At 26.8% G+C, this 17,298-nt stretch overlaps 2 protein-coding genes across 2 annotated transcripts in view; one reads left to right on the forward strand and one right to left on the reverse strand.

The window, feature by feature from the left end:
- Positions 1 to 17,024, forward strand: part of LOC147816203 (integrator complex subunit 11-like) — a 39,521-nt gene extending 22,497 nt beyond the window's left edge. The window contains exon 10 of the mRNA XM_087158384.1: positions 15,968 to 17,024. Within this exon, the coding sequence (XP_087014510.1) occupies positions 15,968 to 15,973 (6 nt within the window). The 3' untranslated portion in view covers positions 15,974 to 17,024. The remainder of the gene's footprint in view (positions 1 to 15,967) is intronic.
- On the reverse strand, positions 3,944 to 5,745 carry LOC147816205 (uncharacterized). The gene is made up of 2 exons (XM_087156336.1): positions 5,356 to 5,745; positions 3,944 to 4,856 (listed from the first exon to the last, which is right to left on the reverse strand). Exons 1-2 carry the CDS (start codon positions 5,398 to 5,400, stop codon positions 3,999 to 4,001), a joined length of 903 nt encoding a protein of 300 aa, XP_087012462.1. The 5' UTR covers positions 5,401 to 5,745; the 3' UTR covers positions 3,944 to 3,998.
- Positions 17,025 to 17,298: the final 274 nt, after the last annotated feature.

Raw genomic sequence — 17,298 nt, forward strand, 5'->3', positions numbered from 1 at the left:
ATGCAATGTTAAGTTACATTTCATTAACTGGCGTTCACATTTACTTAAGCAGCACTTACTCATTTAAACTAATGATACATATGGAATCGCAGAATCGTATAAAAAAGAACAAAATCTTTATCTTATAACATATTAACTTTGAGTATGCCCCTTTACTGAAATGCCTCAGAGAGCATTTAATCATCATACTGATCACTTTTTTATTGAAGTTCTACCTAGTGAATGCATAATTCTATTTAAAACTTCTCGTTATTGTTAAACGTAAAAAATACAACTCTAGTATAAGACGTTTTCTTCAACTTTGTAATTGTTTAATTTGAGAACTGACAGTCTCATTTTTACTGGAGCGGATGCTTTTACAAAATATAATATACATTTATATTTAAACGTAACGATAATACACACATAAAAGATGAATATATTTTTTTAAAGAAATAATTTCTTAAACTAAAATCTGTCTTAAATTTTAATTTAAGGAGAAAAAAAAGAAGAAAGAAATTATACTTATTTGCACAAAAAAAATTATTCAAAAACAAGAATCATGTTCCTTAAAAATAATTATTTTTTTAAAACGCAATTTTATTAAACGCATTTTATTATTTTTCTTAAAAAATACAATTTCAGAAAAAAAAATTTTCCTTTTAATAGCGAAACTTATTTTTGTCTGATTCGCAAAAACAAAAACTGATATTTTCTATACCATAAAAAATATTTTTAGAGAAAAGATTTGTGACAGTTTTTCTTAAAAAATATATTTAGTTTTCGTGTATAATACTCGAGAAAACTAATAGTATTTATCGAAAAAATTTAAAAATACTTTTTCTTTTCTAAATTTAAAAATTATTTCTCAAGAATTTAATTCTAGAACATAACTTTTTCTTAATCCAAAAAAAAAAAAAAAAAAAAAAAAAAAAAAAAAAAACAATTTTTATAAGCATGCAGAAAAAAATTATTTTTTTTGAAATTCAAAACAGGAAAATAATTTAAATAAAATTAATATTTTTTATTAAAAACTAAAATACATTTTAATTAAAACTTAAATAAATTGTATATCTATGTTTCCAAAACAAATGTTGTTTCATGAAAAATGAAAACTTTTTTTTTTTTTTTTTTTTTTTTTTTTTTTTTTTTGGATTAAGAAAAAGTTATGTTCTAGAATTAAATTCTTGAGAAATAATTTTTAAATTTAGAAAAGAAAAAGTATTTTTAAATTTTTTCGATAAATACTATTAGTTTTCTCGAGTATTATACACGAAAACTAAATATATTTTTTAAGAAAAACTGTCACAAATCTTTTCTCTAAAAATATTTTTTATGGTACAGAAAATATCAGTTTTTGTTTTTGTGAATCAGACAAAAATAAGTTTCGCTATTAAAAGGAAAATTTTTTTTTCTGAAATTGTATTTTTTAAGAAAAATAATAAAATGCGTTTAATAAAATTGCGTTTTAAAAAAATAATTATTTTTAAGGAACATGATTCTTGTTTTTGAATAATTTTTTTTGTGCAAATAAGTATAATTTCTTTCTTCTTTTTTTTCTCCTTAAATTAAAATTTAAGACAGATTTTAGTTTAAGAAATTATTTCTTTAAAAAAATATATTCATCTTTTATGTGTGTATTATCGTTACGTTTAAATATAAATGTATATTATATTTTGTAAAAGCATCCGCTCCAGTAAAAATGAGACTGTCAGTTCTCAAATTAAACAATTACAAAGTTGAAGAAAACGTCTTATACTAGAGTTGTATTTTTTACGTTTAACAATAACGAGAAGTTTTAAATAGAATTATGCATTCACTAGGTAGAACTTCAATAAAAAAGTGATCAGTATGATGATTAAATGCTCTCTGAGGCATTTCAGTAAAGGGGCATACTCAAAGTTAATATGTTATAAGATAAAGATTTTGTTCTTTTTTATACGATTCTGCGATTCCATATGTATCATTAGTTTAAATGAGTAAGTGCTGCTTAAGTAAATGTGAACGCCAGTTAATGAAATGTAACTTAACATTGCATCCCTTGCATTGGAAATCAAACATGATGAAGTATGATAATGAGAAAAACAGAGAATAATGATTTTCCCCGTTAACATTATAATTTTTAAATAACTTCGTCAAATTTTAATGAGCACGGAATTCAGATTAAAGTAGAATAGTGTATCACGTGCTGAAAACGATTTCTTCGAATGTGTTGGTTTCAAAAAATTCAAACAAATTATCAATGCACAATGCAAAAGTTATGCTTGGGTAGATGATCATCTATGAGGAATATTTCATAACTGCTTTACGAGTAAACTAGTCAAAAAAAGTAATTTTTTTTTTTTTTTTTTTTTTTTTTTTGAAGATTCATTTTTTTTTCAGAATAAGAATGCATTTTTTTTTGGGGGGGGAGAGATAAATTAGTAGACTTTTTCTTCATATTTTACAATATCTAAAGTAGAATTGTAAACATTTATGTAAATAACCATACTTTAAATGACATTTCTATTTTCCATTTCATTATTTAAATACTCATCGTATACGGATTTATTTTAGAACTTAACACAAATTGGGATGCATCTATGCTGTAGTACATAAATTTTAGTAAAATTGTCATTTCGGGGTAATTAGATTGTATAAGAAAAATATGAATGCAGATGTGAACCACAATATATTTTTGAAATAAAATATTGATTGAAGTGGAGTGAGTGATGTGAATTCTCAGATGCTATTAAAAACGTAAACTCAAAGTACTATAAACACGTGTCAATAAAATAATTATTTAAACGAAAGTCAGAAGATCCTGATACAAATCATTTAAAGATATAGGGTTGAAATATGTGTGGTTTAAAAAGCTGATTTATCAAGGAGCTACTAAATTGTGGGAACATACAATACGGTATAAAATCTAACATGCTTTTCAATGTTGGAAAAAATTTCAGAAAAATAAAAGTTTTATACATGAATCTCTACTATTAAGTGTAAGATTAACGTAGACCTCGAGTATCTTAGATACGATATTTAATGTTTAATTATTTGATAAAAGCTTTCAGCCGCAAATAAGAAAATAAAAAAACCTTGCATAATAAGGAAATATAAACACAAAAAAACATTGGATATTAAAAACTTTTCGTACATTAAAGTAAAAAAACGAGAAAATAGGGAAGTTTTCGTTAAAAAATGATGAAAAAAATATTCCTAAGTTTTTAAAATTAAGAAATTTAAACTGCAGTATGAGTTTGAACAACAAGTACAAAATAAATATTTTCCTTAAAATGTAATATTGAAATATTATAACTTAGTAAATATTTTCCTGAAAGTCTTTTAACATAATGAATCGGAATAATGTGAGTTTAATATATTTAAGTAAATATTAGAAAATGATGATGTTCTAAATAATTGAAATACAAAAAAGTGCAAAATATAATTTTGATTAGTAAAAAGTGTATTTTTCAGACAAATGTACAGTATATAATTAACACTTTTAAAAGTAAGTTAGGCATGGAAAATAAGATTAATATTCACATTTACTTTATAAAATTTTAAAGTCTGAATTGTAACGTCCTGATGGGTTTATTACTGTCACTCATAATATTAGTATTACGTTTTCAAAAAAAGTATTATTCTGATAATTTCTAAAAATTTTTTGGTATTCAAAATAATTTTAGAAATTATCAGAATTTTTTTTTCCTTTAATATCAATTATGAATTTAATATCCTTTAATTTTAATAAATGAAAAATAGTAATACTGATATAAGTATTAAATATATTTTCCTTTTTAAATTGAAGCAAGAATTTTATGTTAAAAACCTGGGGAAAAAAAAGTATTATTCTGAAAAAGAAAATTTCCGGTCCTCTAAAAAAATAAAAAAAAATAATAATAAAAAACAAAGGCTCATTTTCCTCTGGAAAAGTAATTTTCACATAAAATTTTTAGCAAATGCATATAAACAACAAAATGTGTGAACGTTATTAAATACATTTAATTTTCAAAGATAAAAATGAAAAACTTAACTATTTAAATTTCGAAAGAACAGAAATCCTTCCTTGCAGCAGCAATACATAGATCTAGACGGATAACTTTTAAATATTGTTCACTCAGATAGTCAATCAATGGAATGCATTCCGGATAGAGCCTGTTTTCACACAGTTCTTTTTCAAAATCACGAACTAGCTCCACACCGTTTAAAAACATGCAGGACTCGTTAAAATCCTTGACGGACACTAGTTCAACAATTTCAATATCTTCGTCCTCCACTCTCATAGGTGGTTGGAGACCTTTCTTCTCACCTATTTGTCTGTATAAGACAAGTGTCAAACAGTTATTGAGGTCCCTTTCTACTTCTTCGTAGCGGCTGCTGTTCGGCTTTTCCAATGGTATGTTTCTTTTGGAAACAATTTTAAAAGTCTCCAAGAGATCCCTAGACTTGAATTCAATAGCGATATAACTTGATATCACCTCCTCGTAAATTTTTTTAATAGCCATCCATTGTGCGAAAGAAATATCCACAGGAAACTTATAAACGCGTCCACTCCTACACGTATGCTTATGTGTGAGCCGGTATTTTCCATCATCAGTCATTAGCAAGTAGAACTCCCTCTTGTCGTCACTAACCGCTTCAAGGGCTTGGTTGATTTCTACGACATCAAAGATTGAAGTTGGTGGGCCGTGACTGAAGCAGATGGTGAACTGTTCATGCTTTAAGGTAAATCCTACTGTTGAAGGGTAGTAGCTGTCCCCATAGCGATTGAATCTCCTGATGTGAATCCCAGCCTTCTTTTGGTACTCGCTCGCCAGCACAAAAAAGTTTTCTCCGATGGGATAATAATGTTCAGGATAACTTCCCTCTTTAAACAATCCTTTTCTATTTACTTCCTACAATAAAAAAATAACATTTTGAATCACCAAGAAAAATAATTAACAACACACAGTTAAAATGTTTATGATAATGTTCATAACTCCTTTCGATTACTACGATTAAGAATTTACTTGCAAAGTAAAAGTCTTACTCCCTGAGTTCTGTCTAAATTAAACCTTTTTACAAAAACAAAAATGACACGTTCATTTAACAAATAGAAAGTTAATTTAACAAATATTAGTTTTATTTAGATTTCGTGACGAAAAAAATAACTATTCATAATGTGAAACTAAGAAGATGAGTAATTTTTCTATTATTAACAAAATAAAAATAAATTAATTAAAATGAAAAATACAATTTAATTTCTCTTGGTTGATTTAAGATACAGAATAACGCAGCTACAGACTCTTCATAAATAATACTAGTTAAACATTATCAGCATAGAATTTAGATCAATATAATAAATAACATTACAAAATTTTTTTTTTAATTATTTAAATCAAAATGACTACTTACTTGAATATCATCATGCTTTCTCTTTAGTGATTCACTTCTATCCATACCGAAGACCAAGAAAACTAATAATTTACTGAAAGTCAAAAAACTGAGAAGAAAAAAACTTTAACTATAAACTTAATAATTTTAAAACTTAACAAATACAAAAGACTAACCAACGAAATGCATACGATCAAGTGAAGTACTATCACATGAGTGAAGATAATCTAATTCAATCCGCATACGTCACAGATCCAACCCTCCCTTGTTCAATCTTGTCCAAGCCGGACTTTCAGTATCCGCTTTGACGTCAGGGCAGATCCGGTACATCCCCTAACATATGGTTTAGATTACTAACTACTGATGGATTACTTTAACTGGCGTAGGTTCGATCCCCACTCGAGACTAAAATATCAATTCATTCTAATTATTCAATTTATAATTATTTACTAATGTAATTCCATATATGAAGCAAAACTAATAATATAAAAATAATAGTTTATAATATAAAAATAATAGTTTAATATTTAGATTTATTTAATTTATTTTTAAAACATATTGCTAAAGATTAATTTAATTAAAATTAAAGAGCTTTTTATTATGTTAATAAGATTAATTTATTTTAAATTCATATAACTAAAAATTACTTTAAATAATCCGTTTACTAACACATATTAAATTATATATGAATCATATCTAATGTTATAAAAATGACAGTTTTATAATTTAAATATACTTTAAATTAATTTCAATTTCATTTAAATCATGTTACTAAAGATTAATTAATATTAAAATATTTTTATTATGTTTATAAGGTTATTTATTTTTTATTTCATGTTATTATAAATTAATTTAATTAATTCGGCTATTAATACATATAAAATCATATATTTCATGAATCATAGCTAATGTTATAAAAATGACAGTTTATTATTCAAATATTATTTAAATTTATTTTTAAATATTACTAAAAATTAATTTAATTAATATGAAAACCTTTCTTTAATTGATATTCACTAATTTTAAATCCATTGCTTTACATTACAAAGATTATTTAATATTAAAATATTTTTATTATGTTTATAAGGTTATTTTATTTTTAATTCATGTAACTATAAAATAATTTAATCCATCCGACTACTAAAACATATAAAATTATATATTTCATGAATCATAGCTAATGTTATAAAAATGAGAGTTTATTATTTAAATATATTATAAATTTATTTTTAAATCATATTACTAAAGTTTAATTTAATTAATATTACTATCTTTCTTAATTGATAATCATTAATTTAATTATCGAATTCTAAATAATTTTAACATCACTAATAAAATCAATATTAGTTCTGATACATAATTATTCAAATATTATTTCTATTTCTTTTATTTTTATTTTATTATTATTATTCCGTAAATTTAAATTTTAAAAATTATATTTCTAACATATAGATGGATGCACTGATTCTCGACCAAACATAACATGTTGCCACCTCTAAAAAATATTTTAAAAAATAGACGGGCAGAAATAAAACCATCCAAACATATTTTAGGCTTAAGGAAAAAAAGAAATAAGCTCAACATGACGATGCAGACGAAGTTTCGATTTCAAAGAAAAAAAAAGGAATAAGCTCCCCATGACGCTACAGACAAAGCTTCGATTTCAAAAAAAAAAGAAATAAGTAGCTGACCACTTTCTCTCAGGAAAGACGTCACTACCCATGCCTCACGATAAGGGAAGAAGCAGAGAGGGACTATGACGTCACTTCCGCCGCACCAATCCCGGCTTATACTACTCACAATGTTTTACCATAGTGCGTAGCATTTTTAAAAAGTGCTTAAAGGTGCTTATTTTGGATTTTCGTTTTTTAAAAACCCTTAAAAGTGTTTATAAAAAGTGCTTAATTTGACCTTTTCGAAAATGATATATTTTTTTTTTACCATGTCTTTTTTCGCTACGTATCATGCGAAAGCGTGGTTGACACATTGTTCTATTCAATGCTTTCACAATTCATTCAACCGCAATCCATCTCGTGTACCGTCGATCCATACAGTATGATAGCGCCCGTTCAGTTTTGTATGCGAGCAACGCCCTCTGTGTAAGCAACAAGAACTAGTGACTGTATTGCCAACCTCGAAAGAGGCAAGTGTGTGAATTCAATGTGCAAATAAAATAACAGTCCGCTGCATTAATATGTGTTTTGAGTCTTGTGTTGAGAGAAATAACATGGTCCTTACCCGAGCCTGAGAGGGTAAGCGATCTATGGACGAGCGAATTTTGTGAAAATAAAGCTAAAATTAGTGCAAAACGTTTAGTGAAATGTGTACGTGTACAATCGAGATTCGAAACTGAAACCTAAGTGCGTCTAACAGCGATCTGAGAAGGTAGGTGAAAGTTAAATTTATATTTAGTGAATTAAACTATAAACATGTTTTTCACTAAATTATGGAAAGACAAATTAAGACTCGTCGCAGAAGAATTAAACTTAAATGTACCGGAGGGTGCAAAAATTGCCGATTTAAAAACTTTAATTGAAAAGAGCGAAGTTTATAAAACAGATCAAGAGCTATTTAAATGCGCACTGGAATACGCTATAGAGGAAGTAAAAAATAAAAAGTCTGATAGTGAATCTAAATTAGAATTTGAGCGAATTAAATTAGCCGATAGTGAATCTGAATTAGAACTTGAGAGAATTAAATTAGCGCAATTAGAAAAACAATTAGCCATAGCTAATATTCAAAAAGAGTTACCGCATAATTCCGTAATCGCAAAAGAAAGTGTTTCTGAGAATCCGAATAATATTAATATCGAAACTTTATTAAAATCGGTAAAAACCTTAACTATACCAGTACCCTCACGAGTAGAATCGTATAATTTATTTTTTCAGTCGCTGGAAAAAGCATTCAAAACAAAAGAGGTTCCTGACGAATTTAGATGTGAAATTCTTTTAAATATTTTAGGTGAGAGAGCTAACAATTTAATGGTTCACATTTCCGAAGAAGAGTTAACTAATTACGATAAACTCAAAGATTTAGTGCTAAAAGAATTTTCTCCTACAACACAAGAATGCTTTAATAAATCTCAAAGAGCACAAAAAATAAGTTCAGAGAATTATGTACAATTTGCGTCAAGGCTAAGTGCGACGTTTGATTAATCATTGATTTACGTAATCAGCATTGTGGTTGGTGCAAGCTGCGTGCGTAATTCGTATCAATCAGCCATAGTTGGGATTCAAACCTGATTCACCTCATTGGAAAGCGAACACTCTAGCCCCTGAGCCACCACGGATCTAGAAAGAAGAGTTTTTTTTTTAAATATTGCGTTTTAGCTGCTGAGGGTCCTTTTGTTTTATTAATTGTTTTTAATTGTCAATTAATAAATCTTTTGTTGCTGTTATTTAATCAGGGTGGCCACCCACCTGGAAAACCTGGAATTATCAAGGAATTTTTTTATACTGGAAAAAAGCTGGATAAGTCAGGGAAATTTGGATAAAAACCTGGAAAAAATCAGGGAATTTCAAAGAAAAGCTGGAATTTTTCTCTTAATTTAAATTATTTTACCATCCGTTATATCCACTTTTATTTAGAAGTAAATTTATCATAAAAAAGTTTGAATATCATCAACTCAGCAATACTTTTCTTGCATTAAAATTCTCTTCATTATTACCCTGCTAAACTAGAATGCTATTTCAAACTCTTTTATGTTGGGAAATGAATGGAGAAATCTTTAACCTCTGTAGATTATGGGACTATGCAGTTTAAGAGAGGCAAAAATGTGGAAGAAAGGATTATGATCTTTGCTTCTGATTATAAAAGTAAAGTTTTTTTTTTAAGAAAAAAATTCGTTTATTCTGTGGGCTGAATTCATTAATTGTTCAAGTTTGTTCCGATGCTTTGTGGGTATTTTTTTCTTTTAACTAAATTATTCAAAATGTTTTAGTATTTTTAACTTTATGAAATTCTCCAAAAACTAATTGGTTATAATTTTATTAGAGATTTTATCTTGCACTCTTTTTCTGAAAGTTTTTGTCCAATGAATTATTTTTTCTCAGCAAAGCCAACCAATCGCTAATAGGAAAATTGTCGCATTGGTTTTCTGGATTTCATGATAACTTTTATTTTGATATTTCCGAAATTGTTTGTCCTTTTACTCTAAAAAGCTGACAAAAGCCAAAGAATGTATGGAAGCTCCTTGGAAATAAAAAAATCTCCAAGGAGTACTTGAAACTACTTAGATTTCCAAATTAGTCCATAGAAACTCCTTAGATTATTGTGTTGCATAGATGAACTTACTAAGTCCGCTTATGAATTTGCTCTCCAAGCAGGGAAACGAAATGGCTGTCAAAATCTAATAGTTTAAGAAAAACTTTAAAAGAAAAAAAAATTGAATTGCAAGAGTTAGAAGAAAAAAATAACAGCAAGAAATTTTAATTTTACATGTTACAAGTAAGCTTAATTAATGGTTTACTGTGTTTTTTTTTCTTTCTATAAATGCATTAAATTTTCTTATGTATTCAAATTTAAAAATATAAGATTGGTAGATTTTTATGTTAATTTTTAACATCTGTACTATGTACTTTAGCAAGATTTATTAAAATATTTGAAAATGAATTAAAAACTATTATTAAGCAACACTGGTACATAAGTGTTTTAATAAAATTCTAAATAAGGAAATTATAGTCGAGAATTATGTTTTCATAAATATTTCTTTCTTAAAACAGACTTAGTAAAATGCAATGGTTAAAAAAACGTATTGGCAATTGCTTTGATTCTGTATTTTTATTACTTTAAAAAAAAGCCCTCATCATTTACACAATTTGCATATTATCATGGCCCTCAAAACTTTTCTCTCAAAAATGGCTGAACTGTATAAAATCTACAGAGAGCTAGATATTGTGAAATTCATTAAAATAAATCGAATGAACTGGGCAGCTCACATTTTCAGAAGGAATGATGACTCAAATTTAAAGAAAATCCTATTACACAAACCCCTAACGAACAGGAAAAGAGGTAGACCCAGGCTGAGATGGCTGGATATAGTTGAGACTGATTTCCTTACTCTAAAAGAGAAAAACTGGCGAACAAGTGTCAAAAGTAGAGAGAAGTGGATTCGAATTCAAAGGAAGGCACTGGCCCATCCTGGGCTGTCTAGCCAGATATGATGATGATGCATATTATCATGATATTGAGAATTTTTTATGCTTATCACGAAATAAATTTTTTCTTAATTTCAGAAAAATATATTACTGACAATTTCATGGATTTCACATCTTCATTTATCGCTCAAAAAGCAAAATATATTTATTAGAATGAGCTATTCACAGGTAGTAATGTCGTCGTACGTCGATTGAACTTTATCCCCCCCCCCTGTTTCTCATAGGTGAGAGTGTGTTTTTGCGTTTTTTCTTTTTAGTTCGTACTTTTATGTGATAATTTAAAACACTAACGTTAGGAACGGTTGTTATATTATCATTCCTGCATGAGTATTATCAATTATTTCCGATACTTTCTGGCTATCCGCGAGTTGTAGAGAGATTGAAATTCGCTGGCCATGAAAAAAGCTTTTTTTGGTTGAAACGTTGGGAGTCACTGTCAAAAACCTTAGAACTCATCTCTAATCTCAGGGATAAACTACAAGGAAAAGAAGTGCCAACTCACAGTTTTGTTGTTAACTGTTGACCATAAACGAACAAAAGCGTAGTGAAATTTCTTTTAAAAAAATGGTATATGTGAGATATTTTGTTTTTTTGACAATATGACTAATTGACTTATAAGACTAAATTTAAGAGAGAATTGTGAGTTCGTTCCTTGTTCATTTTTTTAATGCAATGAGTTTTTATGGCATTTAAATTCCAAAAATACTAATTTGAATACTATTAAGGGCATAAAAAAATTTGCACAATAAATTTAAAAATAAAAAATCTCTTCAATGATATATTGGTTTCTTTTTGACTTAATAATCAACCGACCAACAATTTGAAACTCTTCCAAATTTGCAGATGTTTAAGAAAAAATGAGTGCTCATCGCTGCAGTTCATATACTAGTTAAATACTAAACAATAGGGATAATGCATATTTAAACAAAACATGTAACTGTGCTCTATATATTTATATTTTTAAGCTGCAATTATTGCCAATGTTTTGCACAGGCAATCAATTACTAGTTAAATATTCAAATCATTGGGCACATTAACATTAAAAATTCAGGATATTTGTTTCTTTTCTGGCAGTTTTTCTAACTTGAAAATAATTAAAAGATTCATGTTGGAAATGACCCGGCAATTTGTAAAAATCAAAGAAGGGAAGTACGCTTAAAAGAGAAAAATTTTATATTCAGAAACTCTTTAAGATATGTAACTTTTATAATCGACGAGTCACGCATTTGAAAATATTTAGAAAATATAAATTAACCCATTAATTATGAATTTGTAATATACTCATCGCCAAACTGAGAGCAAACTGCCTTTAGTATTTTTTTTTTTTTTTTACACATTGCACTTAACCACTCCTTCGAAGTGAATTCCTTCTATGCAGAGTCAGTATAGTGTGTGCATTGATATTACAGCCACATAATTTTGCGAAAATATATTTCATTAACCAAAATTATTTTCGAAATAAGTATTTCAAAAACAGATTTAAAGTTTGCACTAAAAATAAAAAATCATAAAAATATCTTTTATTCAGAAGTAACTGTCATTAACAAGTTTTAAAAATGTAGTTTCAAAGGAAAACCATATGAGTTTTCTCGAAAAAGAACAGAAAACTATGGGTAAGTGTCATTTACTGCAGATAAATCAAACATTTACCGATAATTATTTAGTAATAAAGTTACAAAAATAACAGTGCATAATTTGATTACATGATTTTTTTTATATTTTGTTTCTGAAAGCTCATGACTGACTCAAGACCTCTGAAAATTTAAAAAAAATTATAATAGTTTTATGAGAATATCTTAGTTGAAATACTTTTTTAAAACATTGCGAACATCATTTTTTATTTACATTGAACATATTTTTCCTCGCTACAGTCATGAAAAAGTCTGTCTCAATAATACTAAAAACATTTCATAAATAAAGTAAAACAAAAAGCTTAATTTTAGAATGCAAACGTTTCACCCATTTTTGTAAATTTGTCCGTGTTACTGAATTAATTTGAAAGCACATTAGAGAAACTATTAGCGTACGCATCTTTTAATACTTCCTGTTCATCACAAATTGAAATAAACTTTTAAAATTAAAAAAATTATAATATATTCTAGTATTCATGAAATACATCAATCAAAATTATGTCTTCTTAATTAATAATTTGGTAGTGATAAAAAATTACCTTAAATATCTCAATCCGTTAATAGAATCGCAATACAAAATCCTGATTCTATAGTAGATTCAGTTAAGATTCCTTATCCTGCCCCACACGGAATACAGAACAGGTATAAAATTCCCTCTTAGTTAAATGGATCATTATTTTAAAAGTACTCTCACGCAAAGAGTGGAAGGTTTCTCTAAAAGAATATTCATCGATGCCACTTGTGTATACAGCTAATTATTTGTTCCATTTCCCTTAAAAATGCCCATTTCAATTCAAGAAACCGAAACTAAAATAAGCTGGTCGTGTAAATGTTGTAGATCAACAAGTCTATATTTGCCTTTTACAGAAAGCGATAAACATCAATTAAAGAAGAAAATTATTTTTAAAAAAATAACAAAGGTACATAATAACTACTAATAAATATTAACTTACTCAAGGTGATTATCGCAAATTTTTTGTGCAATAAAAATGATTTTTTATAATAATTTCCTGCGCTCTAGATGCAAAAAAATAATTTTTTCAATGACTGATACAACATTGGCTGATAAACAGAAAGAGACGAAACATTTTCTGCCAATGTCGTCTCGTACATTGCATAAAAGTATAAGAAATTTAAAGCAAAAAAATTAAAAGCAAAAACATTTATAAATGTTGACTTTATTAATTTGATTAGAAATCGCTACATGCACAATACCAAAAATTTCAAGTTAGTATATTTTTGTTTATGGCTTAGCAATTACTGTGTTCTCTAATCAACATTTTATTTCCGTTTCTAACTGTTGATTTCTGTATTATTTTATCTTCTATGACAAGAAATTATAATTTTAATTAAAATACTTGTACAAAATTCAGGTTTTTGTTGCATATCATAAAAGTTTCGCACATACAAATTTTCTAAAAAAAAATGAAATTTGAACTTTTTTTAGTAAATTGGTGTTTTAGATGAAATGTTGCAATAAAAATAAAACACGATTGTTAATTGAAATCTTGAAAGAGTAATTAAGTTATTATTTATTTACTCTAAGAACAACTGGCATTCATGTAAGAGGGCATCGTGATAAAGCTTGTCATTCATTTACATACAATCATATAAGCATGAATATAAATATCACCACAATGAAAAAAAAAACTTAAAAAAAAAAGAACTAAACAAAAGCTAAATAAAATCTTCAAAATAATTTTTAAAAAAAGTTTGCACTTACGAGTTATGTTTTAAGGACATAAGTTAAGAAAGTGTGCTCAAAATCTTATTAATTTTCTGTGAATGGAACGAACATTTCAAAACGAAAGATTCGCTCTGCTTTTAAAAATACTCTTAATTTCATAATTTCTGGCTTCCAGTAAGTCGAACGACAAGTAAAACGAGAGGTATGGCTTCGCCCTCCTTTAAAAATAATTTTATTTATTTCATTGTAAATATTTAAAATAACAGGTTCAACTTTTGAAGAACGTCCTCTTAATATTTTATAGCACTGCTGATTAGAGTGAAACATTAAGTCGTTCATTTGATTCAATGTTTTTGAGGATTCCATTAATCGATTCAAATTTATTAGCTTAAAGATATTCCAAAATTGAAAATAAATTGTTTGGTTCGGAGTACTAAATTTCGTTCATCATTTAAAATTTAATTCTTGTGCTGAAGGTTTTCATCATTTCCGAACTTAAAACAATGTATCTCACCCATTTTAAAATGAATATTGGGGAAAAAAGTGTAAAACACTTATGCAAAGATTTTTAATGCATAATACTTAAATTTTTTCAATTCAAAGAGTTGAAGGCAATTAATTTATTTCGCAATTAACCTATAATTAGGTCAAGAAAATTTCGAAAAGGTTTCAAGAAATAAAAAAATTTAATATAACTCACTGCTTAATTCTTGAAGTAATAGATGAAATTACTATAATTATGGAAAATTGTCAATATTTATAAATAAATAAAATAGTAAGAGCAATTTAATACGCAAACCACAACAATTAAAAAAAAGCATACAAAATATTAATTTGTTCACTTTTTCAGTAGAATAATACAAAAATAAGTTTGCATACAAATTAAAAGATAAATATATAAAATAATGATATATAAAATATCCCCACAGTTTGCTTTTTTTAATAATTTTTTTCCTTTTTTTTATGTATATATATTTTTCTTTTTTTTTTCTTCATATTTTTATTTGTATTTTTTTTTTTTAATTTTTTTAATTTTTTAAATTTTTTTTTTTTTACAATTTTTTTTAATTTTTTTTTTTTTTATATATATATCTTTTTTACATTTATTATACATTTTTTTACTTTTTCTTTCTTTTTTTCTTTTAATACATATGTATATTTTTTTCTTTTTCATATTTTTCTGCATATTTTTTTTTTTTTTTAAGCAAACCGTGCGGTTGTTTATATTATACTTTAGTACAATAAATTACAATCTGGTAAGCATTACATAAATTAAAAATGAATTTGCGAATTTTTAATGGAGGTTGTATAGATAGCTTAAAATATGTAAACCTGCTTTTAATACTATAAACGAACTTTTCATACGATTTTTCTACAAACCATTGAAACAATGAGCATGTTTTAACTAAAGAAAATGTTTTAAAACCGAAAACTCAATAAGAAACAAAACAAATAACAATTATGATTTGAAAACAATCTTTCTCTAACAATAAAATAAAGTTTTCCAAATTAATGAAAAATAAATTAAATCAGTCATAAAATTTTTATTTTTAAATTTTACATTTCAAAATATAAAAAAATAATATTCGTTTGGAATAAGAAACTTACTGCGGAAACCATATTTTTGGTGTAATGGAACTCTTATTTGAAAAAATGAAAAATTTAAGTTGACGTAATTGACTACATTTGAAATTAATGATAAAAAATACGTAAGATATTAGGATAAATAACTGCAAATTAATAATCTATTATTGATGCAAATTTCTGGAAAAATCAGCGGAATCCGTCATTATTTTACTCATAAATACACATTTGCAGTAATGAAAAAGATAAAATTTGGAATTTAAGAAAATTTCATGTCCAACCATTTTACATAGAATTTCATTTATTTAAAACACTGAAGCCTATTGTATGTTTATGATATATTTTCAAGTAATTTACTCTAAAAATATTCAAAATGTGTAAGATACACCTCCATAAAATGGCAAATTTTTGACATTGATTATATTTACATAGCAAACACTTCAAGAAAAATAGAGGAAAATACATTTTAAACTTAAAAGAATATAACTGAACTTAGACATTGATATTTGTTTATTAAGATTATCAAAAAACTCATTTTTTCAGTCACCCCCATTTTATTTAGACTCTGTTTATAGGCGTGAATGTCATTGAAATTAGCACTCTTTGAATAAATAGTTCGACACTATTATGTGACAACGTTGTGCGGGATCGAAGCTCTTTTTACCAAGCAATAGAGTAAACCAGAACACGCATATCTGTTGTTTCACCAAAATGTCTATCCTGCAGAGTAAATATCAACAACACCACTTGATGGAGCTCAAGTAATGCTGATTGTTGCAATATAGAACAATAATGTCGAGACCTCATTCATGTAAGTCCTGAATAAAATTTCTGTGCATGAGTAGAACAAATGTCACTGGGAGATTTTTCTCACTATGTCACACTGGGAACTGTCTCACTGTGCTACACGGCGAGAAGTCACACTACTATACACGGGGTGAAGTCACACTTCTATACACGGGGAGATGTCACACTACTATACACGGGGAGATGTCACACTATTTAGATCATGGTTCAAAAAGGAAGTGAGATAATATCTGAATGGTCAAACTCAGTATAAGTTCCACTAATTGTCCGCTTTTATCTGTCTCCAAATCGTTTTCGAAGAGATTCTTTATCATCAGACATGTAAGGGGAAAAATATTTCACAAAATAGGAATAATTTTTAGCAAAAATGATAATTTTTTATAGGAATTTTAAATAATAGTTTATATAGTTATTGGCAATATATGACTATAAAAATTGCAAGATGAATAAGGATGATGCAAAGTTCAATCATAGAACAGGTAGGCGATTTTCGTAGTTTCATTTAATACTGCATCTTTCACACAATGTATCTATTTCAGTCTTTATTATTGATCAAAAGAAGAATGAATTTTTGGCATTTATTGCCTTATGGAACAATTAACTGTCCATATACTTGTTGGTATCGTGTAATATGTGTAGAACTGCGTAGCACTTTGCTAAGATGCATGTATTGAATTATTTAACAGACCACTAAAAAGGCAGGGAATGTCTATCAGTCAACGTTATTTTGTCTCGTTAACAACTTTCATGGGATTGCTCTGATCTTATGAGTAACAAGTCTATTTCAGTCTTTATCATTAATAAAAAGGAGACATAAATTCTTGATATTATTTTTTTTTCCTTTAAAAATATATTATAAAATTCTTTGCTCGCTCTCAGGCGGTATTACTGGTTGTGTGGATTCTACTTTTATCTATTTTGAGCATTTCTAGCTTCTTAATAATTAAAATAAAAAATTTTCTTAGCAGATTCTTAGTTGCATCATTTCTAAATATAGGATATCTTTTTGATAAAGTTCAAAAGCTAATAAAATGGAACGATTCAAAACGTCGTCTGCAATTATTTTTTTATTCACAGTACACCAAAGGATGGCGCAACA

This window comes from Parasteatoda tepidariorum, chromosome 2, assembly GCF_982258835.1.
Source record: "Parasteatoda tepidariorum strain Cologne lab strain chromosome 2, Ptep-v5.0, whole genome shotgun sequence".
NCBI classification, from domain to species: Eukaryota; Metazoa; Arthropoda; class Arachnida; order Araneae; family Theridiidae; genus Parasteatoda; species Parasteatoda tepidariorum.

What these genes read in the sequence shown, in the direction of transcription:
- LOC147816205 (XM_087156336.1), bottom strand. Translation starts at nt 5,400, where the DNA reads ATGGATAGAAGTGAATCACTAAAGAGAAAGCATGATGATATTCAA. An exon ending in GAAAGCATGATGATATTCAA is followed by an intron (nt 4,857 to 5,355) that starts GTAAGTAGTCAT and finishes TTTTTATTGTAG; the next exon opens with GAAGTAAATAGAAAAGGATT.